The 24939-nt window shown below is 38.3% G+C and overlaps 1 protein-coding gene across 7 annotated transcripts in view; it reads left to right on the forward strand.

Moving 5' to 3' along the window:
* KYAT3 (kynurenine aminotransferase 3) overlaps window positions 1-16125 on the forward strand; it is a 65395-nt gene extending 49270 nt beyond the window's left edge. For all 7 annotated transcript variants that reach the window (XM_032424406.1, XM_032424398.1, XM_032424429.1 and 4 more), the window contains 5 exons: window positions 1273-1362; window positions 5539-5725; window positions 7943-8019; window positions 8350-8436; window positions 14581-16125. In XM_032424406.1, the coding sequence (XP_032280297.1) occupies window positions 1273-1362; window positions 5539-5725; window positions 7943-8019; window positions 8350-8436; window positions 14581-14643 (504 nt within the window). In that variant the 3' untranslated portion in view covers window positions 14644-16125. The remainder of the gene's footprint in view (window positions 1-1272; window positions 1363-5538; window positions 5726-7942; window positions 8020-8349; window positions 8437-14580) is intronic.
* Window positions 16126-24939: the final 8814 nt, after the last annotated feature.

Below are 24939 nucleotides of genomic sequence, written 5' to 3' on the forward strand. Positions count from 1 at the left end.
GTTTACACAGGTTTTTATACTTACTGATCTTTTCTTTATTTTTACTCATTCAGCTTTCATGTTGGCCTTTATCCTTTTTGAGACCTGATTGTTTCTTTATTATTTCAAAGTCTTTATTTAAATTCCAGTTAGTTAACATAAAGTGTATTATTGGTTTCAGGTGTGCAGTGCAGTTATTCAGCACAAATCCAGTGCTTCTCACAAGTGCCCACCTTAATCCTCACCTATTTCCCTCAGTCCTCCACCCACCTCCCCTCTGGTAACCATCCGTTTGTTCTCTCTATATAGTTAAGAGTCTGTTTCTTGGTTTGCCTCCCTCTCTCTCTTTTTTTTCCTTTGCTCATTTGTTTTGTTTCTTAAGTTCCCCAGATGAGTGAAATCGTATGGTATTTGTCTTTCTCTGACTAACTTATTTCGCTTAGCATAATACCGTCTGGCTCCATCCATGTCATTGTAAATGGCAGAAAAAATAGGTAATTTTTCATTTTATAAGTCACGAACTAATGGCACTCTTTTTTTTTTTGCAAAAAATGTTCAGATTGTTGTATATTAATATAAAAGGAGGAAGGAAATAATATAATAACTAATATTTTGGCACTTACTATGTGCCAGGTTCTAAGTGGTTTACACATGCTCATTCTCATAATGGCATTATGAGGTGAGTATAATTTATCATCCCCATTCTACAGGCAATAAAACTAGTGCAGAGAAGTAAGTTGCCTGAGGTTATACTGCTAATAAAGTCCAGCCAGTGCAGGCAGTCTAGCTTCAGAATCCACGTACTTAAGCACTGCACTATGTAATACAACAGCGATTTACCCAGTTGAAATTTGGTCATCTTCCAACTGGCCTCTCCTGAACATGGCCAAGAAGCAGGGAGTATCAAAAATGGGGCCTGCAGAACCAGCTTATGGAAGAGTCCCTTAGGCCCTCATTCAGAGTTACTTTTACCTAATTCAGATAACCTTTATTACCAGTTTTTAGACCTTCAGAATATCAGAAGTAGCAAATTAGAAAAGAAAAGGATAATAGCGACTAAGGGTACTGTTTACCTTCTGAAGGCAGAGTTTAGTGACTCCAGTGGGAAACTTTCTCACAAAAGAACAGTGTTGAAATGATGAGTAAATACTAATACTGCACTACTTTCATAGTATGAACATTTTAGAGTTGCATATATTTAATAATTACATTAAGCTGAGCTACTCTATCGGATTTGGTACATACAATTAGATTTGTTTTTTGAAATCTGCTTTTTATCTTTTCCTTTTCCAGCTTGGCTGGTCCATTGGTCCTAATCATTTGATAAAACATTTACAGACAGTTCAACAAAACACCATTTATACTTGTGCAACTCCTTTACAGGTAGGTATTAATAGTAAATTGGGGTTGAAGTCTTTTGGTAAAGGTGTTATTTTTAGGCTGTGTATTTGGATTGGCTTAGTTCTACCTGTGATGCCCTTTTTGAGCCAGGCCTCTAGTATTGTTTGGGAATTCAGGAGCAGACAGATACTCATTACTGTCAAGAACAGCTTTTTTCTGTTTATTTAAATACATCAAGTTTTAACTCTGAATACTCATACGTTGCTGGTGGATTGCAAAGTACTGCAGACTCTGTGAAGGACAGTGACAACACCAAGCAAAATTATAGATGTGCGTGCATTACAAAGCAGCAATCTGTCTTCTGGGAATTTACCCTGTAGTTATTATCTGTACACATAAGAAGCTCTGTATGTGTATGGCCATTTATTGCAGAAGATAGGGGATAGTCATTATCCATCTTTAGAATTAATTAAACAAACCATGGTTTATCCAAACATTTAAATATTATATGAGTTTTGTATTAGTTTCCTATTTCTCTGTAACAAATGGCCACAAACTTGGTGGCTTAAAACAACACAAATTTTTTTATCTTACAGTTCTGGAGGTCAACAATCTGAAATGGGTCTTATGGCTAAAAACAGGGTGTCTGCATTCTGGTATTCCTTCTGAAGGCTGTAAGGGAGACTTCGTTCCTTGTCTTTTCCATCTTCTAGGGACTGCTCATATTCCTTGGCTTATGGTCACATCACTCTAACATGACTCTGACTCTCCTGTTACCTTCTTTCCCTTATAAGGATCTTTATGATTGTGTTAGGCCCACAGAAAATCCAAGATAATCTCTTCATCTCAAGATCCTTAATTTAAACCACATTTGCAAAGTTAATTTTACCATGCAAGGTAACATGTTTACAGATTCTGGGTTTGTTTGTTTTTTTTTAAGATTTTTTAATTTATTCATCTGAGAGAGAGAGATAGAACAAGAGCACAATCAGGCGGTAGGTTCAAAGGGTGGGGAGCCTGATGCAGGGCTTCATCCCAGGACCCTGCGATCATGACCTGAGCTGAAGGACTGAGCCACCCAGGTGCGCCTACAAGTTCTGGGTTTTAAGACCTGGACACCTTTGGGGGCCATTCTGACTGTCATCATGACTATTTAAAAATGAAAAGAAAGGAAAAGAATGAGGAAGTTCTATAATGATCAATATGGAAAAGTTTCCAGAATATACTGTAAAGTAAAAAAAGCAAGATGCAGGGCAGTGTATATTTATGCTATATCCTGTATAAGACAGGGGGAAACCATTCGCTTGTATTTTCTTAAAGGATCTCTGGAAGGATCCATAAGGAACTAGTAAAAGTGGCCAATTGTAGGGGCGCCTGGGTGGCTCAGTCGTTAAGCATCTGCCTTCGGCTCAGGTTGTGATCCCAGGGTCCTGGGATCGAGCCCCGCGCCCTGCATTGGGGCTCCCTGCTCCGTGGGAAGCCTGCTTCTCCCTCTCCCACTCCCCCTGCTTGTGCCCCTGCTCTCGCTGTCTGTCAAATAAATAAATAAAATCTTAAAAAAAAAAGGTGCCAATTGTAGGGGTATGAGGAATAGGTGAAATGAGTAGATAGGGACGGGGTGAGTGCAAGACTTTTTAATGTATATCTTTTTATATTGTTTCTGGTTTTTTTAAAAATATATATTTATAAAACAGGGATCTATGTATCATCATTCTGTGAATCAGAACACTGAAAAATTTTCTTTATCTGGAAGGCAGTTAAAAAGCCAAAAGAGTGAAATATATTGGCTACAGTAAATTTACTTTTTTGCTTCCTGTCAAAAAGATCTACTGAATGAGAAAAAAATTTTATTTTAAAATTCTTTCTCCAATGACTCTCTAAAGCAGTGTCATAATAAAGACTAGTTTTGACTTTTGGTTTTATATAATATTAAATTCATTTTATCCACTCAAAATAAATCCATTCACTTATTCAACAAATATTTACTGAGTATTGGAGATACAGCAGGAATTTCTTTCTGAAAAGCTCTTTTTGAGCTTATGGCCTAGTGGGGGCACAGATAATAAAGAAGTAAATATTTTAATAATATGTCAGGTGTTCATAGATGCAAGAGAGAAAAATAAAGCAGGGAAGATGAAAGATATAAAGTGCTAAGAGGGAGAACATACAATGTTAAGTGGAGTAATCGTTGAAAGCCTCCCTGAGAAAATGACATTTGAGCTATGAATTAAAGCTTAAGTAATCACATGGGTTACCTAGAGAAGAACCTTCCAGACTTTGAGAAAAACAAGTGCAAAGGCCCTGGGGTAGGCAGTCTGGCTGTCATGTTTGTATCCGTGAAAAGCATGAGAGTGGGATGGGATGATCAAAGGACAAGAGTAGGAAGAAATAAATCAAGGGGTAGCTGGGAGCCAGATCAAATAAGGCCATGTTCATCACTGTAAAAGCTGAGTGAGATAGGAAGCCACTGGAGAGTTTGAGCACAAGGGTGACATGATCTAACTTATATTATCAAAGGGACCTGGCTGCTTTATTGAGTCAAAAGACTGTTGAAGTGATCCAGGAGAGAGACAGCAGTTGAATGAACCAATATAGGGATGGTAAAATGGTGGAACATGATTGGGTTCTGAATATATTTTGAACGCAGAGCTGACAGCATTTGCCATTGGGTCACATGTGGGGCATGAAAAAAAGAGAGAAGTCCGGTATAAGACTACAGTTAGGAGAGATGATTATATCTCTTGAGCTTTGACTTTTCTAGGGCATATCTCCTGCTATGGGGAGTGAATAAGTTGCTGAGAACAAGAAAGATGCAGCTAAGAATCTGGAACATCTTTTCCTGACCCCTCTGGTCCTCCATTTCAACCAAGTGCCTGGATTTTTCCATGCACTCAGACAACCATGTTTGGAAACTGGCCCATGCTTCCAGGGGAACCCCAGATTCCTAGGCTGATACAGCTTGATCCTTATTTATCCAAGATTTTGTTAGTATTGGGAAATTATGATTAATTCTTTTTTCCTGCTGGTTTCTTTTGGCATGCAGTCTTCTCAGTGATCTTACCCTTCTTTGTCTCTCCATGTCATCTCTTGCCATGCTCTCTTGCTACTCTTGAGCCACACCAGACTCAGTTCTTCCAACAGAACAAACTATATCTTGCCTTTTTCGTGTATTTGTTTCCTCACCCCTCCCACGTACCCCCTCCAGTACACACCAACTGGAATCTCCATAAAGGCAAGGACCATGTTTATCTTATTTACCATTATACCCCCAGTGTTTTATCACAATGCCAATATTTAACATTAGTATTCAGTGTATGTTCACTGAATGAATGTTTATCCTTTAATTCTTAATACCTCTTGGTTCTGATTAATTTCCTTAAAATTTGGCCACTTTGCCCTGCTATCTCAACTATTCCAGGTTCTTGATTATTTGCTTACCTTTCCTTCTTTGCTCTGAGAAACCGGTATTTTTAAGTTGTTTCAGTTCACACTGACCTACCCTTGTACAGATCCTTGCTCTTTATGTGTGTCCTGATTCAGACTTGTTTATCTTTTCCTGACCTGTTGCCTCCTGAGACATCTACATGACCTTTAACAACATTGGTTTTTTCCCTTCTCCCAGTTTCTCTCCTGTCACTTCTGGCTTTCTTGAGGAATGGTACTGAAGTGACTCCACATACCCCGGACACTCTTTTCTAATCCCTGTGGCACTTAGACACTTCTGGGATACAAATGATTAGAACAGGGATTAGAATTCAGATTAGAATGATTGCATATCTATGGGGAGTGACGCAGTGGGTCAGCTTTCATTTCCACTACATCCTCCAACGTAATCGAAAAAGGCTGGCTAGTTCATCATTTCTCTGGTCATTTTTCAGACTTAGATCTAGCAAGTCATTCTACCGCTCCCCTCAATGGAAAATAATGTCTTTTCATTCCCAAGTAAGCCATCTTTATACAATACCTCTTCTTTATTTCGGATCTTCATGGCTCATTCTCAGTTCTTCACATTAGATTTAATCATTTACATGTAACTGATTCCTCCATTAATTGATACAATCTAACATAAGTTCACAGGAATTCAACTGTAATTCCCTGAATAACTTTTTTTTTTTTTTGCCAATAATGTGACTCAGGCAATTTTTATTATACCAATAAATTCAGCAATAAATAACATTACCGTATTTCCTTTCCACATGTTTCAATCTTAACATGCAGGAAGCCTTGGCTCAAGCTTTTTGGATTGACATCAAGCGCATGGATGACCCAGAGTGTTACTTTAATTCTTTGCCAAAGGAGTTAGAAGTAAAAAGAGACCGGATGATACATTTACTTGAAAGTCTTGGCCTAAAACCCATCGTTCCTGATGGGGGATACTTCATAATTGCTGATGTGTCTTTGCTAGGTTTGTAAGGGTTTTTATTATTTCAAATATATGGAAACTTATGTGTGAAATTGTATTAGAATTAGGGAGTAAAGATTGATGTGAAAACTATGTCAGCATTTTGTCTATGGAAAAATGGCTTTTCGGAATGTCAGTGCTTTTTTGTTTTGTTTTGTTTTGTTTTTTCAATAATCATCTTGAGTTTTAGATCCCTGAATCTTAAATGTGACTGTTAACATGGTTATAGAGTCAGTTCTTTTAGGTATCCCATTAAACACAGAATTTCCTATCATCTTGTTCTAGTGTGGAATTTAAAACACAAGTACATGAAATAATACATGAACCCAGTGTTCCTCTGAGTAAAATTTTAGTTTCCTTTTTACTTAAGAAAAATAAGATTTCTAGAACGTTGGTGCTATCAGGGAATGTTTGCTATTTTAGAATATACTGAAATGAAGTAAAGAAGGAAAATAATATTTATTGAGAGTCTGCTACATGCCTAGCACTTTGAAATACGCTTTTGAAGAAAGCATTGTTAGCTCCACTTTTAAAGATGTGAAGACTTAGAAAATTTTAAATAACTTGCCTAAAGTCACATAGCTAGATTCCAAATAGTTTGGTCTCCCAAAAGCAATGGTCTTTATATTACCTGAAGCTGTTTTATGTACTTCTGACATGCCGTACTAGTCTAAAATTAGAAGCATGATAACATTTTATATATAACCGATTTTCTTAAAAAAAAAAAACTATAATGTTAATAATAGTACATTTAAAAGCATAATTTATTCTGACAGAAGTTGGCCGAATAGTTTGTTTTAAGGTTCTATTACAATAAAGTTATATTCTACTGAACTTGCAAAGCCTTTTATATATACCAAATTTTATAGGGCTGGAAACTTTTGATTTTATAACCAAACGGTGACTGTTATTTCTTCATTTGTTGTGAGAGAAGGAGAAGCCATGATGCCCAGAGATTTTTGCTGTCCTAGTGCCTGAAGGCTGTATATGTTTGGCTCTCCTAAGCTCCATTCTTATATAAAATCCCTTAAGATGTCCTATACTCTGAGGTTTAGAAATCACTTTTCCTATGTTACGTCTAAATGTATAGCTCATTTCATGAAATGATACAAAGAAATAGCTGTTTTCATCACCTTTAGTTTTGCTTTTGAATTGGAAATCTATAATATTTTCAATGTGAATTTTTTAATTTATTTATTTTATACATATATTTTTAACTTTTATTTATTTATTTTGACACAGAGAGAGAGACACAGTGAGAGAGGGAACACAAGCAGGGGGTGGGAGAGGGAGAAGCAGGCTTCCCGCTGAGCAGGGAGCCTGATGCAGGGCTCGATCCTAGGACCCCAGGATCATGACCTGAGCTGAAGGCAGATGCTTAACGACGGAGCCACCCAGGCGCCCCTATTTTATATATTTTTATTTATTATTTTTAAAAATATTTTATTTATTTATTTGTCAGAGAGAGAGAGCACAAGCAGGGGGAGTAGCAGGCAGTAGGAGAAGCAGGCTCCCTGCTGAGCAGGGATCCTGATGCAGGACTCGATCCCAAGGACCCCGGGATCATGACCTGAGCCGAAGGCAGATGCTTAACTGACTGAGCCACTCAGGCATCCCTCAACATGAATTATTTTTATTTTTTTTATTTTTTTAAATTCATTATTTATTCATTTTTTAATTATTATTATGGTTTTTTTTGGTGGGCAGCAGAGCAAGGTTTATCGAGGGATAGCTAAGTGACAGTGCAAAGCTCCCAAGGAGGGAGGGGACATGAGAGGATTGCCCAACATGAATTATTTTTAAAATAATTGATTTATATACTTGATCTGCTTCCAAAATCATTTAAACTAACTTATATTAAAAGGTTTTCTATGTAATAATATATATAAATAGAAATGTATATAATAAAGAATCAATGTCACATAGGAGGGGAAGGAAACAAATTTTTCATATAGGTTCATATAGTATAGTGATTAGCATTAACTTGGGACTGAACTCTGTGGCTGCAAGGGCAAATAGAAAATGTAATTAATTACATAATTCTTGGAAATAACTATTCTTAAAAAAAAAAAACCTATCTGTGAATTTTTCACTTCCCAACCCACCATATAGTATGAGACTTCAGTAGTTTCTGAGAATATTTTGAATCTTGACAGATTTAAATGAAATACATCTTGCCTTCAGATATAATAGGCCATCTAATTTTCATTGTTGTTTTAGATGCAGACCTCTCTGATATGAAGGACAGCAATGAACCTTATGACTATAAATTTGTGAAATGGATGACTAAAAATAAGGTAGTATTTATTGGCCTTTGAGATACTGTGCTGTATTGTATACGAAGGATACTTGCTGACATGTTTTGAACAATGTTAACTACAGTTTTGTTATATGATATTCCATTTATGGCTATGTGGAGGATTTTAAAAACATTTTTAAAAACATTTTTGTTTTGTTATATAATATTCCCTTTATGGCTATGTGGAGGATTTTAAAAACATTTTTTTCTTGTCGGAGGTTGTTGTGGATATTTAGAAGTATCTGTTTGTTTTTAACATTTATCTATCCTAAAATTGAATTTGAATTAGAAGTAGTTTTCCTATTTTATTTTTCTATTTATTTTTCAGAAACTGTCAGCCATTCCAGTTTCAGCATTCTGTAATGCAGAGACCAAATTACAGTTTGAGAAGTTTGTGCGATTTTGCTTCATAAAAGTAAGTCCCCTGTTCTATTCAAAACTACATTTATGACGTCCTTCCTTCTGATTTATAAAGCACCTTTTTTTCTCTTGCTAGGAATGATGTGTTCGTATGCAGTTTTTTTTTTTTTTTTAATTTTGGCTTGCTGCCATGAAATTAACTGCCTACCAGAACAAAACTCAACACTTTGAAGTGTTGAGTTTACTGTATTAAGCATAATTGGACTCCTTACCATGTAACAATACAATGTGCAGCATGCAATAAAAAATTACTAGACATGTGAAGACATAAGAAAATGTGACCCTTGGGGTGCCTGGGTGGCTCAGTCAGTTAAGCACCTGCCTTCGGCTCAGGTCATGATCCCAGGGTCCTGGGATTGAGCCCTGCATCGGGCCCACTGCTCAGTGGAGAGTCTGCTTCTCCCTCTCCCTCTGCCCCTCCCGTTGCTTGTGCTCTCTCTCTCTTACTCTCTCTCAAATAAATAAATAAAATCTTTAAAAAAAAGAAAAAAAGAAAATGTGACCTTTAAGAAAGAAAAAAAGCAGTCAGTAGAAACAGATCACAAGGTGACCCAGATATAGGAATTAGCAGACAAGGACTTTAAAGTATGTTCAAGAAATTAAAGGAAAATATTGTCATAATGAGTGAACAAATTAAAATTATAAAAAAATCAAGTGGAAATTCAGGAACTTAAAAGTGTAATATCTGATATGAAAAATGTATGGGGCTTAACACACAGAGGATTGAGGATATCAGGAATAAAGGACCCACTTGAATTGCAGATTCATAGAATTATCCAATCTGAAAAATAGAGGAAAAAATTATTTTTGAGAAATGAACAAAGAGTCTTAGGTCTATGAGACAATATCAAGTGATAATACATGTAATTAGAGTACCAAAAAAAGAATGTGGCAGAAAAAGTATTTTAAGAAGTAATGGCCAAAATTTCCTCATATTTTGTGAAAAGCAACTTACTTAGAGATCTAAAAGTTCAGTGAACGACAACAGGATGTAAAGAAAACCACCCTAAGACACTTTACATTCGAACTGCTGAAAACCAAGGGTAATGGTAAGATCTTGAAAACAGCCAGAGAAAAACTATACTTCACATGTATATTAATTTAGCAACTTCTTATCAGAAAAAATGAAGACCAGAATACAATGAAATGACATCCTCAAAGTGCTGAAATAAAAAAATACATCAGCCCAGAATTCTTTATCCAGGAAAATAGCCTTTAAAACTGAAAATGAAGTGTATATTCCTGACAAATAAAAGCTGAGTGAATTGCTTACCATCAGATCTATAATAAAAAAAAATCTGAGGGGCACCTGGGTGGCTCAGTCGGTTAAGCAGCTGCTTTCAGCTCAGGTCATGATCTCAGGGTCCTGGAATTGAGCCCTCAATCAGGCTCCCTGCTCCCTGCCTTCTTCTCCTTCTCCCTCTGCCACTCCCCCTGCTTGTGCTCCCTCCCTCTCTCTCTCTCTCTCTCAAGTAAATAAATAAAATCTTTTTAAAAAAATCTAATATATACATCATTGCTATTTTTAAGATGTTATTGCTACTGAAGACAGGCTTAATAAGATCCAGAAACTCTTTTTACCAATGTATTCATCTATAAACCTAGTCAGAATGATGTAAACATTGTTTTCAACTTTGGGAGACAATCTACAAACTCTGGAAGACTCATTCAGAAGAGAATAAAAATGTTAACAACCTAAATTTAATTGACTAAAATGTAGAAGAGAGATTAAGGCCATTAATATTCTCATCTTACAGTGGATCCTAGATATAGAGGTGTATCTTTTGACGTTATAAGCAGAACTAACAAAAGAAAAAAAGTAACTTAAGACTTCCTATTTTAAAATCATAAACACTGTGCTTCCCCATTTTCTTCTTGGAAATTATCAGAAACAACTAGGAGAAAGGAAAACAGATTCACAAATTCCCCAGTAAATGATGAAGAGTTGCCAAATACAGTGAAAGTAAAGGGAAGACACCTAGAAAGTCTCTCGTGTCTACATCTCAAGTTATAAACAGTGCCAGCAGGCAACCTACTCATCTAGAACAATAGGACAATAAGTACACTGGCAGTTGGAGCCTCTCCAGACTCATTAAGCATCATGCAAGGCAGGTTAGAAACATACAGCTGTATGTTTCTAGAACCTAGGCGGGGCACGGTGGAAAAGAGATTCTCGTTGGGTTATAGATTTTCTCATTGACTCCTGTCATTTTTGCTCCAGTCTTTGTTGGACAATGTGGAGGAGATAGATTAAATTGGAGGTAGCCACTTAAATTAGGTGGGAGGAAAAAAACCAACAAAACCCCTCCCCACCACTGAAATCCACATCAATCATATTAAACTTTACTATGAACCAGGGAGAATTTCTACTGTCTTCTAGTGCTACCCTGGCTCTTCACTTGCACCAGTCTGCAGACACATCTTCAAATCATAGACAAAGTCAGTAGGTAGCATATTCATTACCCAGAACAATAAGAACAGTAAGTGTGCCAGCAGGAGGGGATTACAAAGGTAATTCAATCAAAAATGACTAATGAAAAGGCATCAACTACAAATCTATAAAAATATACTATTAGGGAAAAAGGAGAAAGGTACAGGGAAAACCAAGTGTTCAGAAAGAGAATATTCAACCAGAAAAATGTTGCTATAGAGCAAATAAAATTTGATAGTTCAAATCCAAAACCTTGAGATTAAAGCAGAGATTTAAAAAGTTCAGGGAAGATAATGTCATAATATAAGAAGATGAAAGGGCAGGTTGTCAGAGCTCAGGTACAAAATTGAAGGGAAAAAAAATCAAGCTATTGGTCATTGGTAGTGACATTGGAAACAGCACAGAGAACACTGAATACTTACTTCTGTAAGCATTTTAAGGATTGAGAAAAGTGAGCAAAGAAGAGTGGAGAGGAACAAAGATTTTTAAAATATTAGAAAAATTATAGATGTGGAAGACAAGTGAAATATGTAGAATCCTGTGGTGGGGGGAACAAATAGAACCTGAAAAGAATTTTATAGCTTTATTTAAAGAATGCTTTCCATTAAAAACAAAACAAAACAAAACAGATAAATCTAGCAATTGAAAGGGAATGCCTTGCCTCAGGAAAGATTGTCACAGAATGATTAACACGGAGATATATTGGACTTAAGAAGATAAAGAAACAGTCCTTTGGCATCTACACAAAAAGACCAAAGCCTTCGTGGGGGCAGGGAAAGTGGATCTGGGTGGACACACCCCCTTTCCATAAATACTCAATCTTGGAAGATGGGGGGGGCAATACCGAGAAGTCTCTAGGGAAAGTTACCATAGCTGACTCAACCTCTTGGAAAGGCTAAAAATAAAAGGATGGCAAAACATGCCAAGAAAATGGAAATTGAAAGAAAGCAGGAAGCAGGTAAAATTTAAGTCAAAAATAGGCCAAAAAGCAGCACTTTACAATGGTTATGGGTAACATTCTCAGTAGCTCTCAAACGTATGAAAGGATGTCCCACTTTAGTCATATTACAAGAAATGAAAATTAAAACTGCAACAGAATTTCATTTTATCTATTAATTTGGAAACAAGCGAACAACTAAAAATTTCCATAAGACACTCTTATAGAGAATGGGGGTTTAATTTGTAAAATCTCTTAGCAGTGGTTAGTTTGACCATTTCCATCCAAATGTAAATGCGCATACCTCTTAACGCAGAAATTCTACTTCTGGGATCTTTTTCCTGTGGACTTACTTGCACATTTTGAATGACTTGTGCTCAAGGATTTTCCATATTCATAACTCCCCTCTTTGACAGTGAAAAAAAAAAAAAACCCACGCTCTCATCATGGAATCACTTCTGTAATCAGTCCCTCTGTATGTGCCACAGCCCCTCCAGCCACCACCCCTGAGGCTTTGACACTTTGTACCAGGCTTCCACTGCTGTCACCCCTTGCAGAGATGCCCTCCTCCAGCTCTCCAACACTGCACACCAGGCTGCCACTGTCACCCACGGCATGGAATCCTGCACCCCTCATATGCTCGGACACCCCATGCCAGTCTACCTTAGCAGATGCCTGCCCCATCCCGTCTAGGTTCTAACACCCAGCACGGAGCCCCCCTGACATACAGATGCTGGCTTACCCTGCTTGGACTCTGACATCCTGTTCCAGTCAACGCTGCCACTGCCATCACCAGCACCTCATGCCACCCACATCAGAAACCCTCCTCACTCCACTCGGGCTGCAACATGGTGCACCAGGCCGCCAGGCTCCCCCTGCCTCCATATGTGGACACCTGCTTCACTCAGCCCCACCTAATGGCTTTTCGATTAAATCATTCTGTAGAGAGGGAAGGGAAAAGAAGTAGAAAAAGCAGAAGAGAAAAACAAGAGCTTGGTTTTTACTGTTTATCTGTCAATTTAATTTTATACTATGTGCTGGTATTACCTATTTGAAAAGCAAATGAATTTTATTAGTAATTATAACTGAAACATTAAAGGGAATGGGCATAGTAGTGTGAATGAACAATTTTTCCTCATTCAGAGCAGAGAATTGTGAATTTTGTCTGAAGTTGATAAATAAAGAAATAGAACCAAATGCATTATTTAGATCTTGGAGGTAACCACTAGAACTAAAATGAGAAATTGCCATAAAAGGTTGTCTTGGGGGATGGTGGGCATAGTAGGAAGGAGTAGGGAGAGGAGGAGCAGATGATTCTTTTCTGTGGTAAGCCCTTCTATACTCTCTGATTTGTTTCCATAACTATATATTAATTTGATTGTATTCCTTTTGTAGGTCTGCCTTTTCATTCTTACTTTGAAAAATTCTCTTCACTTGAGATCAGATATTCACTTAAATCTTCATTTAGTGCTATTATGTTTTATTTTTTTCCTACTTTACCAAAATCTGTCTTTATTTTAAAATGAACAAATCATTAGAGTACTATCCAAAACTTAATGAATGATGGCTGTAACTTGCTCAACTTGCCTATTTTCAATTAGGCAAATGCCAGCTAGTAGTACCATTCACCATGATTGTGTGTCAGAAAGAATCATCTTCATATGTAAATGTCATTTTAGAGACTGCAGATTGTAATGCTTTTAGTAAACCGGTATTTTCAGTAAACTTTTCTGAGCAGCAAGGAAAAAGAATTTTTTCAGAAATCTTAGCATTGGATATAAATGTTGGCAGTAAACACAATAAATACCATGCAATTTCTCAAGTGGAAAGGATTTCCCCTTTATGAATTCCTTTCCTAAAGATATTCAAATACCCCAAGTGGAAATTGAGTCTCAGTCCTTTAATCTCCCAAGCTTACAGATGGACATCCTGAGGGGTGTCAGGTCATGCACAAAAGGGGGTGGGGTGAGAGGCAAGAAAGCAAAAATAATAACTATTGATCCCAGGAGCACATCCTTCAGATTTGCTGCTGGCCTCAGTGTCACTTATGAGTCTGGGTCTTCTTTGGCACTGCAGGCTGCTTAGGCTGCTGCAGTGGTTATAAATAGTGAGAGTGTCCCCACTGGTGGATGTGGTTTTGGCTGGGATCAGGTTAAACTGTTCTCAGTCTGAACTGCATTTAACAGTTTGTCGATCATTTTCTTGGTGATGCTTTTTGGCCACATGCCAGTTGTACATTTCTTTAGTGTCAGGATAGTAGCAATAAATTGGTAGCCAGTATCACAAAACAGTATAATGTAATGATCAGTGTCACACTTCTCTACTCCTCTAATACTGAATTCTTATAAGGTTCATTCACTTTTCCAGCCAGGCAGTAATGGGATAGAACATTATAAATAATTGGCTTGTTTGATTTGCTGCTGGGCTCCTTAAAGAGCTTGGGACCTGTGTACTAGACCACCAAAGTGAGGGAAGATGCTACGGATGACATTTTCCAGTTTCTGCCCATGCTTCTCCCAGAGTTGTGGCTTTATACAGGCCAGGCTTCCAATGACTCATCTCCTGAGAGGGCATGACCCCCAAATGAACACCAAGGATGGGCTAGAGCCCAACTAGGCCCGCTCAAGTTATCAGTGGTTGAAGAGCACTTGGTTCCCAAATCACTACGTGATTTTCCTGATCCATTGACTTTGGTATATTTTTTATATTTAAATATTTACTTCATCTTGAATTTATTTAATATGTAATGAGATTATTTCATTTATTTACAGAAAGATAGTACACTGGATGCTGCTGAAGAAATCATTAAGGCATGGACTAGACAGAAGTCTTGATACAAGCCGACTGTTTCTATTAGATGACCTAATATAGAATTATTATTTAGTGCTGCCATCTGCTGGATTTTGAAAACAAGTATTTTGGTACCAATGAAATTTGAAGAAATATTTCCATTGTTTTCCAAAATGTTAATCCTACCAGGGTTTTTTTGTTTTGTTGTTTTTCAGTTGAAATATATGAAAACACCTACCACTACCATTTTACATCAGGCAGTGTATCATTGTGGATAAGAATTGTGAGATCCTGGTTTATGCTTAACCTCTCAGTGCTTCAGTTCCCTCATCGGGAATAAAATATAGCACCTACTTTACGACACCTGGCTGGCTCAGTGAGTAGAGCATGCAACTCTTGATCTTGGAGTCATGAATTTGAGCCCCACGTTGGGCATGGAACCTACTTTAAAAAAATAGCATCTACTTTAGATAAAGTTTATAAGGATAAAATGGATTGATAAAGCCTTAATAAACACTCAGCTAGGGTTAGCCAGTTCTGTTTCTCCACCATTATGTAAAACTCTTAGCCAGTTATACCCCTTCAACTCCAAGTCCTTGCTTTGTCTACCCACATGTAATTCCCTCCCCTTCGTTTACCAATGGCTTTGAACTTTGCTCACAGTTTTGCTTCTCTGTCCCAAATACTGCCATCACCCAGAGTGGCTTCAAGGTCCACATGGATTACCTAGGCTTTCAGTACTTTGACCTCACCTTTGGCAATGTTCACCTCCACTCCACTCTGCACTAAAGCCACCCACCCCCTTGGGTACACCCTGAACCTTTCATCATTTAAGGCTGTGCCACCTATGAGATAATAAATTAGTCATTTCACACTGTACCCACCTATCCTTATAGTATTCTCTCGGTGTGTCTCATCTGCTCTCAAAATATCACTTCTTTAAACTCACTATAATTTCAAATACACTATTTCTCAAAAAAAAGGTCTATGGCCCTCTTACAGCAGAATCAGAATCAATCTATGAGAATAGATTCTGGTCTTCACCCTAGACCTGCTGAAAATAATTTCAGGATCTGGCTCTTCCAAGGTGATTTTTATACCAACTGAATTTTGATAATCACATGGAACCTTCTATTTTATTTCCATTGGTCCCTTATATTTTACCTGCCCAGCTTCGATTGCATCATCTATCACTTAGCCAAGATACTTTTGCTACCCTGAATAATTTGCCCATTGTTCTGTCTCACCTAACTGGTCAAAAAAAACCCAAAACTCCACCCTGGGATTAAAATGCCATGCTTATACTGGGCTGCTGAGCACGGCTGTCACAAAATACACAATTGTGCAGATACCAACAACCATGAATGCATGTCATTAACCTTAACTAGGTTTAATCCTTCCATGATACCCTCAGAGATTTCTCTACCTTTTACCACAGCAGCAATTCTTAATACTCTCCTGTTCACCATAAAAATATCCAACCTCCTGGGGAGATGAACCATGAGAGACTATGGACTCTGAGAAACAAACTGAGGGTTCTAGAGGGGAGGGGGGTGGGGGGATGGGTCAGCCTGGTGATGGGTATTAAGGAGGGCACGTACTGAATGGAGCACTGGGTGTTATACGTAAACAATGAATCATGGAACACTACATCAAACACTAATAATGTAATGTATGGTGACTAACATAACATAATAAAATAAATTAAAAAAAAAAAGATTAAAAAAAAAAATCCAACCTCCTTTCTCTCTACACCTCAAAGCCCACCATGACCAGCATAATTAAATCACAGCTAATGACCTCATCTCCCACTTCTATGAAAAACAAAATGTAAAAGCAGATGCAACCAGACCAGCACTGCCAACTGAGATCCTATCAAAAGGCCTATGATCTATCTGCACCAGCATTCATCCTTAATTCATTTCATCCAGGGTTGTGGGGCAGAGTGGGAAGGATTGGTAGGAAGGCAGAACCAGGTCCAGTCATGCAGAAGGAAACCCAGGACCTAAGAGCCAACTACTGCATAGCAGTAGAAATCCCATGTATAATTTTTAGCCTGTCCACTCCTGCTGGGGACTTGATACAGTTTTTACCAGGCTTTAAATCTGCTCTTTGCAGTCCTAGACTTGTCCGGTGCTAATCCTACCACCATTTCTTCTCACATTCTCACTTGGTTTAGTCCATTCTCTTGTATCTTCAGCCTCTACTGGCTCCCTTCCTCAGCAGTGAGACATGTCCAAATTTCCTCATATTAGAAAATCCCTTCCTTAATGCTATCTACTACCCTATTATTTCTTCCTCTCCAGGGCAAAATTTCTTCCTTCTTTCCTCCTCCCCTCCCTCCCCTCTTCCTTCCTTTGTTCCTTCCTTTAACAAATATTCATTGAACTCATACTCTGTGCCAGACACTATTGTGAGTCTGTTTCTTGGTTTGGCTCTCTCCCTCTTTTTTCCCTTTCTCATTTGTTTTGTTTCTTAAATTCTACATATGAGTGAAATCATATGGTATTTGTCTTTCTCTGACTTATTTTGCTTAGCAGTATACTCTGGCTCATCCATGTCATTGCAAATGACAAGATTTCATTCTTTTTTTATGGCTGAGTCATATTCCATCTTCTTTATTCAATCACCTATCAGTGGACACTTGGGCTGCTTCCATAGTTTGGCTATTGTAAATAATGCTGCAGTAAACATATCCAATAAACATATATCCTTTCAGATTAGTGTTTTTGTATTCTTTGGGTAAATGCCCAGTAGTGTGGTTACTGGGTGATAGGGTAGTTCTATTTTTAATTTTTTTGAGAAACCTCCATACTGTTTTCCAGAGTGGCTGCACCAGTCTGCATTCCCACCAACAGTGCACAAGCGTTCCTTTTTCTCCACATCCTCACCGACACTTGTTGTGTTTTTTATTTTAGCCATTCTGAGAGGTGTGAGGTGGTATCTCATTGTGGTTTTGATTTGCATTTCCCTGAGATGAGTGATATCGAGCATCTTTTCATGTGTTTGTTGGCCATCTGGATGTCTTCTTTGGAGAAATGTCTGTTCATGTATTTTGCCCATTTTTTAATTGAACTATTCATTTTTGGGGTGTTGAGTTGTATCAGTTTGTTATTGTTTGGATGCTAACCCTTTATCAGATATGTTATTTGCAAATATCTTCTCCCATTCAGCAGGTTGTCTTTTAGTTTAGTTGATTGTTTCCTTTGTTGTGCAGAAGCTTTTTATTTTGGTGTAATCCCAGTAGTTTATTTTTGCTTTTGTTTCCTTTGTCTCAGGAGACCTACCTCAAAAAATGTTGCTATGGCCCATATCAGAGAAATTACTGCCTGTGCTCTCTTCTAGGGTTTTTATGGTTTCAGGTCTCACACTGAGGTCTTTAATCCAATTTGAGTTTATTTTTATGTATGGTGTAGAAAGTGGTCCAGTTTCATTCTTTTGCATATAGGTGTCCAGTTTTCCCAGCACCATTTGTTGAAGAGACTTTCTTTTTCCCATTGCATATTCTTGCCTCTCTTGTTGAAGATTAATTGACCATATAATCATGGATTTGTTTCTGGGCTTTCTATCCTGTTCCATAGATCTGTGTGTCTGTTTTTGTGCCAGTACCATAATGTTTTGATTACTATAGATTTATAGTATAACTTGAAATATGAAATTATGATACCTCCAATTTTGTTTTCCTTTTTCAAGATTGTTTTGGCTATTTGGAGTCTTTTGTGGTTCCATACAAATTTTAGGATTATTTGTTCTAGTACTGTGAAAAATGTTGTTGGTATTTCGATACAGATTGCATTAAATCTTTAGATTGCTTTGGGCAGTATGGACAATTTAATGATATTTGTTCTTCCAATCCATGAGCATGGACTATCTTTCCATTTGTTTGTATCATCTTCAGTTTCTTTCATCAGTGTTTTATAGTTTTCAGAGTACAGGTTTTTCTCCTCGTTTAATTTTATTCCTAGATTTTTTATCCTTTTTGGTGCAGTTGCAAATGGGGTTGCTTTCTTAATTTCTCTTTCTGTTGCTTCATTAGTAGTGTATAGAAATGCAACAGATTTCTGTGCATTGACTTTGTATCCTGTGATCTTACTGAATGTTAAACTTATACATGGAAATTGTATGAAGAAAAGAAGTAGAACAGGATAGAGGAGAATGAAAGTGTTAGGGAAGAAATTTGGAATGTTAAACACTTGGTCAGGTAGGTCTCATGGAGGGGGCATGGAGGCAGACTTAGAGCAGAGGAGGGAGGGAGCCTTGTGGAGATCTTGAGGAGGAACATTCTAGCCAGAAGGAATATCCAGTGCAAAGATTCTGTGAAGGAGGGTGTACTCAGCATGTTTAATGTGTACCAAGAGTCTGGTATGGCTGGATGTAATAACCAAGGCACAAAGTAGCAAGTGTGAGGTCAAAGAAGTAACATAGTGTAAGGATAGTGTTAGGATAATGGTTTAATCCAGAGAACCAGGGTGCCACTTTATACTTAATTTTTAACATGTTTATTGTTAAATTAATGTTTGTTGCAGCATTGTTTGTAATTATGCCAAACTGAGAACAACCAAAGTGTTCATCAACAGTCAATATTTGGGGGGTATATTAATAAAATGGAATAGCATGCAGCAATGAAAATTCACAACCTACAGCTGAACACATGAATGAATTTCATCAACACTGTTTTCATAGGGTTTCTTCACGGGATCTTCAAAGAATAAGCTGGAGTTCTCAGTAGACAGAGTGTTCTATAATACTAGAATCTGGTACTATGATCATTGAAGCCTCAAATGCCCGCCCCAACATTTGGGGTTCTACAATTTCTGTGGCCCCTGGAGGGCTTCCATGTTTTGGTCCAATAGTCAGGCCTAGGATTGGTCCATAGCAAACTCCTTGTCTCAGTGAACCAAGGGATAGAGGTTACCATCCTTTCCACTTGGCTGGGATGAGGAGATTGGCTTGGGGAGGAGGGAGGCATGGATTTTAAACATGGGGTTTGTGCGTGAATAGTGCAGTATTGGACCAAGGAAAATTTTAAAGTCTGGCCTAACATCTCCAGGAATTTAGAAGCCAAGGCCAGACCCGAGGCTTCCAGATGCGTAATTAGATATCCAGGTCTAACTGTGGTTAGAGACACACTGCTGCAGTGTGAAACCCAAAAGGGGTTGGACAGAAGGGTCTGCAAGGACCTAAGACTGACAGAACAAGAGCAGCAGGATCAGCTTTGGTTCGTTTGCCCTGCTCACACCTAGCACCTAGCTCTATGTCTTTGACTGGTTCCTGGTGATCACTATTGCAGCTGCTGCTCAAAGTAGTTGGCCCCTAACTTTAAATCACACCTGCCTTGCACTCCTTTAAGTTGGAATTCCCAGCCTCTTCCTTCTTCATTGAAGAATGGGTGCTTGGTCTTCTCAGAGACTTCAGCCTTTTATTCCTCTTTCCTGCTGTTAGGAATACATTCCTCATAATTTGTTCTTGAGGGGACTCCAGGTTCTTGAGGTCCTTACATCTCTTCAAAGTATCACTCTGGCTGCTATCTTGGAATAGACCATAGGGTCAGCAAAAGTTGAGATAAGGAGACCTATTACAGTAATTCACATAAAAGATCACCGTGGTGGCAGTGGAAGGGGAGAAATGGTCAGATTCTGGATATATTTTTTAAGGCAGGACCAAGAGGATTTGCTAACGGAGTTTATAAGAGATGTGAGACAAAGTAAGGAATCAAGAATGAGTCCGTGGGGGTGCCTGGGTGGCTCGATTGAGCATCTGCTTTTGGTTTAGGTCATGGTCCTGGGGTCCTGGGATCGAGCCCCACGTCAGGGCATCAGGCTTCCTGCTCCTCTCTTCTCCCTCTTCCCCTCCTCCCTGCTCATGCTCTCTCACTCTCTCACTTGCTCTCTCTCTCTCTCACTCACTCTCTCGAATGAATAAATAAATAAATAAAATCTTAAAAAATAAAAAAAGAATGAGTCCATGGAGTGTATCAAATGCCAACAATAGAATTTGTTTCATCGACTTTTTGTCAGTACTCTTGATGGTATAATCTCTTCTCCCATTTTCCACCCCTCTTTATTTTGTATTTTCTTATGCTTCCTTTTTGCCATTAAGAGAGATCCATGTTTTACATCTCCTATATCCTTTTCCTCTACAGTAGAGACTTCTAAATCTTAAAATGACATATCAAGAAATAAAGACATAAGTTAAATAAGAAAACCTTATGTATTTAATCCTAACCTTAAAGTTGTGTATACTTTTGTTTTCTTTGGAAACTTCTGAAGCTTCTTTTTTAATGTTGTCTTTCTGAGCCATTTACTTTACTTTCCCTCTGGGAGTTAGGTATTCTGCATCTTCTGGGGTACCTCTCTTCCTCTTCCCTGTGCTGACTGAAGGTAAGCTGGATACTTCAGCTCTTACCCCCCCTTTTTCTTTCTTTTCTTTTCCTTTGAGGTGGCTTTTGGGGTTTAGTAATCTCTACTTCAGGGCCTCAGATGTGGTCCTGGATCTTCTCATTTTACAGATGTTCCCTACGCTTGTGCCCACAGTTGACTCTTTGGTCTGGCTATTGTCTTCCTTTTTTTTTTTTTTAATTTTATTATGTTATGTTAGTCACCATACAATACATCATTGGTTTTTGATGTGGTGGTCCACGATCCATTGTTTTCATATAATACCCAGTGCTCCATGCAGTACGTGCCCTCCTTAATACCCACCACCGGGCTAACCAATCCCCCCTCCCCCCTCCCCTCTAAAACCCTGTTTGTTTCTCAGAGTCCATAGTCTCTCATGGTTCATCTCTCCCTCCAATTCCCCCCCCCCATTTTTCCCTTCCTTCTCCTAATGTCCTCCATGCTATTCCTTATGTTCCACAAATAAGTGAAACCATATGATAATTGACTTTCTCTGCTTGACATTTCACTTAGCATGATCTCCTCCAGTCCCATCCATGTTGATGTAAAAGTTGGGTATTCATCCTTTCTGATGGCTAAGTAATATTCCATTGTATATGTGGACCACATCTTCTTTATCCATTCATCTGTTGAAGGGCATCTCGGCTCTTTCCACAGTTTGGCTATTGCGGACATTGCTGCTATGAACATTGGGGTGCATATGGCCCTTCTTTTCACTACATCTGTGTCTTTGGGGTAAATACCCAGCAGTGCAATTGCTGGGTCATAGGGTAGCTCTATTTTTAAATTTTTGAGGCACCTCCACACTGTTTTCCAAAGTGGCTGTACCAACTTGCATTCCCACCAACAGTGTAAGAGGGTTCCCCTTTCTCCACAACCTCTCCAACATTTGTTGTTTCTTTCCCTGTCCATTTTTGCCATTCTAACTGGTGTAAGGTGGTATCTCAATGTGGTTTTGATTTGGATTTCCCTGATGGCTAATGATGATGAACATTTTTTCATGTGTCTGTTAGCCATTTGTATGTCTTCTTCAGAGAAGTTTCTTTTCATATCTTCTGCCCACTTTTTGACTTGATTATTTGTTTTTTGGGTGTTGAATTTGAGAAGTTCTTTATAGATCTTGGATACCAGCCCTTTATGTGTAGTGTCATTTGCAAATATCTTCTCCCATTCTGTGGGTTGCCTCTTTGTTTTGTTGACTGTTTCCTTTGCTGTGCAGAAGCTTTTTATCTTGATCAAGTCCCCAAAGTTCATTTTTGCTTTTGTTTCACTAGGTTTTGGAGATGTGTCTTGAAAGAAGTTGCTGTGGGCGATGTCAAAGAGGTTACTGCCTATGTTCTCCTCTAGGATTTTGATGGATTCCTGTCTCACATTGAGGTCTTTCAACCACTTTGAGTTTATCTTTGTGAATGGTGTTAGAGAATGGTCGAGTTTCATTCTTCTGCATGTGGCTGTCCAATTTTCCCAGCACCATTTATTGAAGAGACTGTCTTTTTTCCATTGCATGTTTTTTCCTGCTTTGTCAAAGATTATTTGACCATAGAGTTGAGGGTCCATATCTGGGTTCTCTATTCTGTTCCATTGGTCTATATGTCTGTTTTTGTGCCAGTACCATGCTGTCTTGGTGATCACAGCTTTGTAATATAGCTTGAAATTGGGCAACGTGATGCCCCCAGCTTTGTTTTTCTTTTTCAACATTTCCTTGGCAATTGGGGGTCTTTTCTGATTCCATACAAATTTTAGGATTGTTTGTTCCAGCACTTTGAAAAATGTCATTGGAATCTTGATCGGGATGGCATTGAAGGTATAGATAGTTCTGGGTAGCATAGACATTTTAACAATGTTTATTCTTTCGATCCATGAGCATGGAATATTTTTCCATCTTTTTGTGCCTTCTTCAATTTCTTTCATGAGTGTTTTGTAGTTCCTAGAGTATAGATCCTTTACCTCTTTGGTTAGGTTTATTCCGAGGTATCTTATGGTTTTTGATGCTATTGTAAATGGAATCGTTTCTCTAATTTCTCTTTCTACAGTTGCATTGTTAGTGTATAAGAAAGCAACTGATTTCTGTGCATTGATTTTGTATCCTGCCACATTACTGAATTGCTGTATGAGTTCTAGTAATTTGGGGGTGGAGTCTTTTGGATTTTCCACATAAAGTATCATGTCATCTGCGAAAAGAGAGTTTGACTTCTTCTTTGCCAATTTGAATACCTTTTATTTCTTTTTGTTGTCTGATTGCTGTTGCTAGGACTTCTAGTACTATGTTGAAAAATAGTGGCGAGAGTGGGCATCCTTGACGTGTTCCTGATCTTAAGGGAAAGGCTCTCAGCTTTTCCCCATTGAGGATGATATTAGCTATGGGTTTTTCATAGATGGACTTTATGAACTTGAGGAATGTTCCCTCTATCCCTATACTCTGAAGAGTTTTAATCAGGAAAGGATGTTGTATTTTGTCAAATGCTTTTTGTGCATCAATTGAGAGGACCATATGGTTCTTCTCCCTCCTCTTATTAATGTGTTCTATCACATTGATTGATTTGCGAATGTTGAACCACCCTTGCATCCCTGGGATAAATCCCACTTGGTCGTGGTGGATGATCCTTTTAATGTATTGTTGGATCCTATTAGTTAGGATTTTGTTGAGGATTTTGGAATCCATATTCATCAGGGATACCAGTCTGAAATTCTCCTTTTTGATGGGGTCTTTGCCTGGTTTGGGGATTAAGGTAATGCTGGCCTCATAGAATGAGTTTGGAAGTTTTCCTTCTGTTTCTATTTTTTGAAACAGCTTCAGTAGAATAGGTATTATTTCTTCTTTGAATGTTTGGTAGAATTCCCCAGGGAATCCATCAGGCCCTGGACTCTTGTTTTTTGGGAGGTTTTTGATCACTGCTTCAATCTCGTTACTGGTTATTGGCCTATTCAGGTTGTCAATTTCTTCCTGTTTCAGTCTTGGCAGCCTATAGGTTTCCAGGAAGGCCTCCATTTCATCCAGATTGCTCCGTTTATTGGCATATAGTTGTTGATAATAATTTCTAATAATTGTTTCTATTTCCTTGGTGTTAGTCGTGATCTCTCCCCTTTCATTCATAATTTTATTAATTTGGGTCCTTTCTCTTTTCTTTAGGATAAGTCTGGCCAGTGGTTTATCGATCTTATTAATTCCTTCAAAGAACCAACTTCTAGTTTCGTTGATATGATCTACTGTGTTTCTGGTTTCTAATTCATTGATTTCTGCTCTAATTTTAATTATTTCTCTTCTAATGCATGGCTTAGGCATCGTTTGTTGCTTTTTCTCTAGTTCTTTAAGGTGTGGAGTTAGTTGGTGAATTCGGGATTTTTCTGTTTTTTTGAGTGAGGCTTGGATGGCTATGTATTTCCCCCTTAGGACCGCCTTTGCAGTATCCCATAGGTTTTGGACCGATGTGTTTTCGTTCTCATTGATTTCCATGAATTGTTTAAGTTCTTCTTAATTTTTTTATTGTTATGTTAATCCCCATACATTACATCATTAGTTTTAGATATAGTGTTCCATGATTCATTGTTTGTGCATAACACCCAGTGCTCCATGCAGAACGTGCCCTCCTCAATACCCATCACCAGGCTAACCCATCCTCCCAACCCCCTCCCCTCTAGAACCCTCAGTTTGTTTTTCAGAGTCCATCGTCTCTCATGGTTCTTCTCCCCCTCCGATTTCCCCCCCTTCATTCTTCCCCTCCTGCTACATTCTTCTTCTTCTTTTTTTCTTTCTTAACATATATTGCATTATTTGTTTCAGAGGTACAGATCTGAGATTCAACAGTCCTGCACAATTCACAGCGCTTACCAGAACACATACCCTCCCCAGTGTCCATCACCCAGTCACCCCATCCCTCCCACCCCACCCCCCACTCCAGCAACCCTCAGTTTGTTTCCTGAGATTAAGAATTCCTCATATCA

The sequence above is a fragment of the Phoca vitulina genome, unplaced genomic scaffold (assembly GCF_004348235.1).
Source record: "Phoca vitulina isolate PV1807 unplaced genomic scaffold, GSC_HSeal_1.0 scaffold2, whole genome shotgun sequence".
In the NCBI taxonomy this organism is placed as follows: Eukaryota; Metazoa; Chordata; class Mammalia; order Carnivora; family Phocidae; genus Phoca; species Phoca vitulina.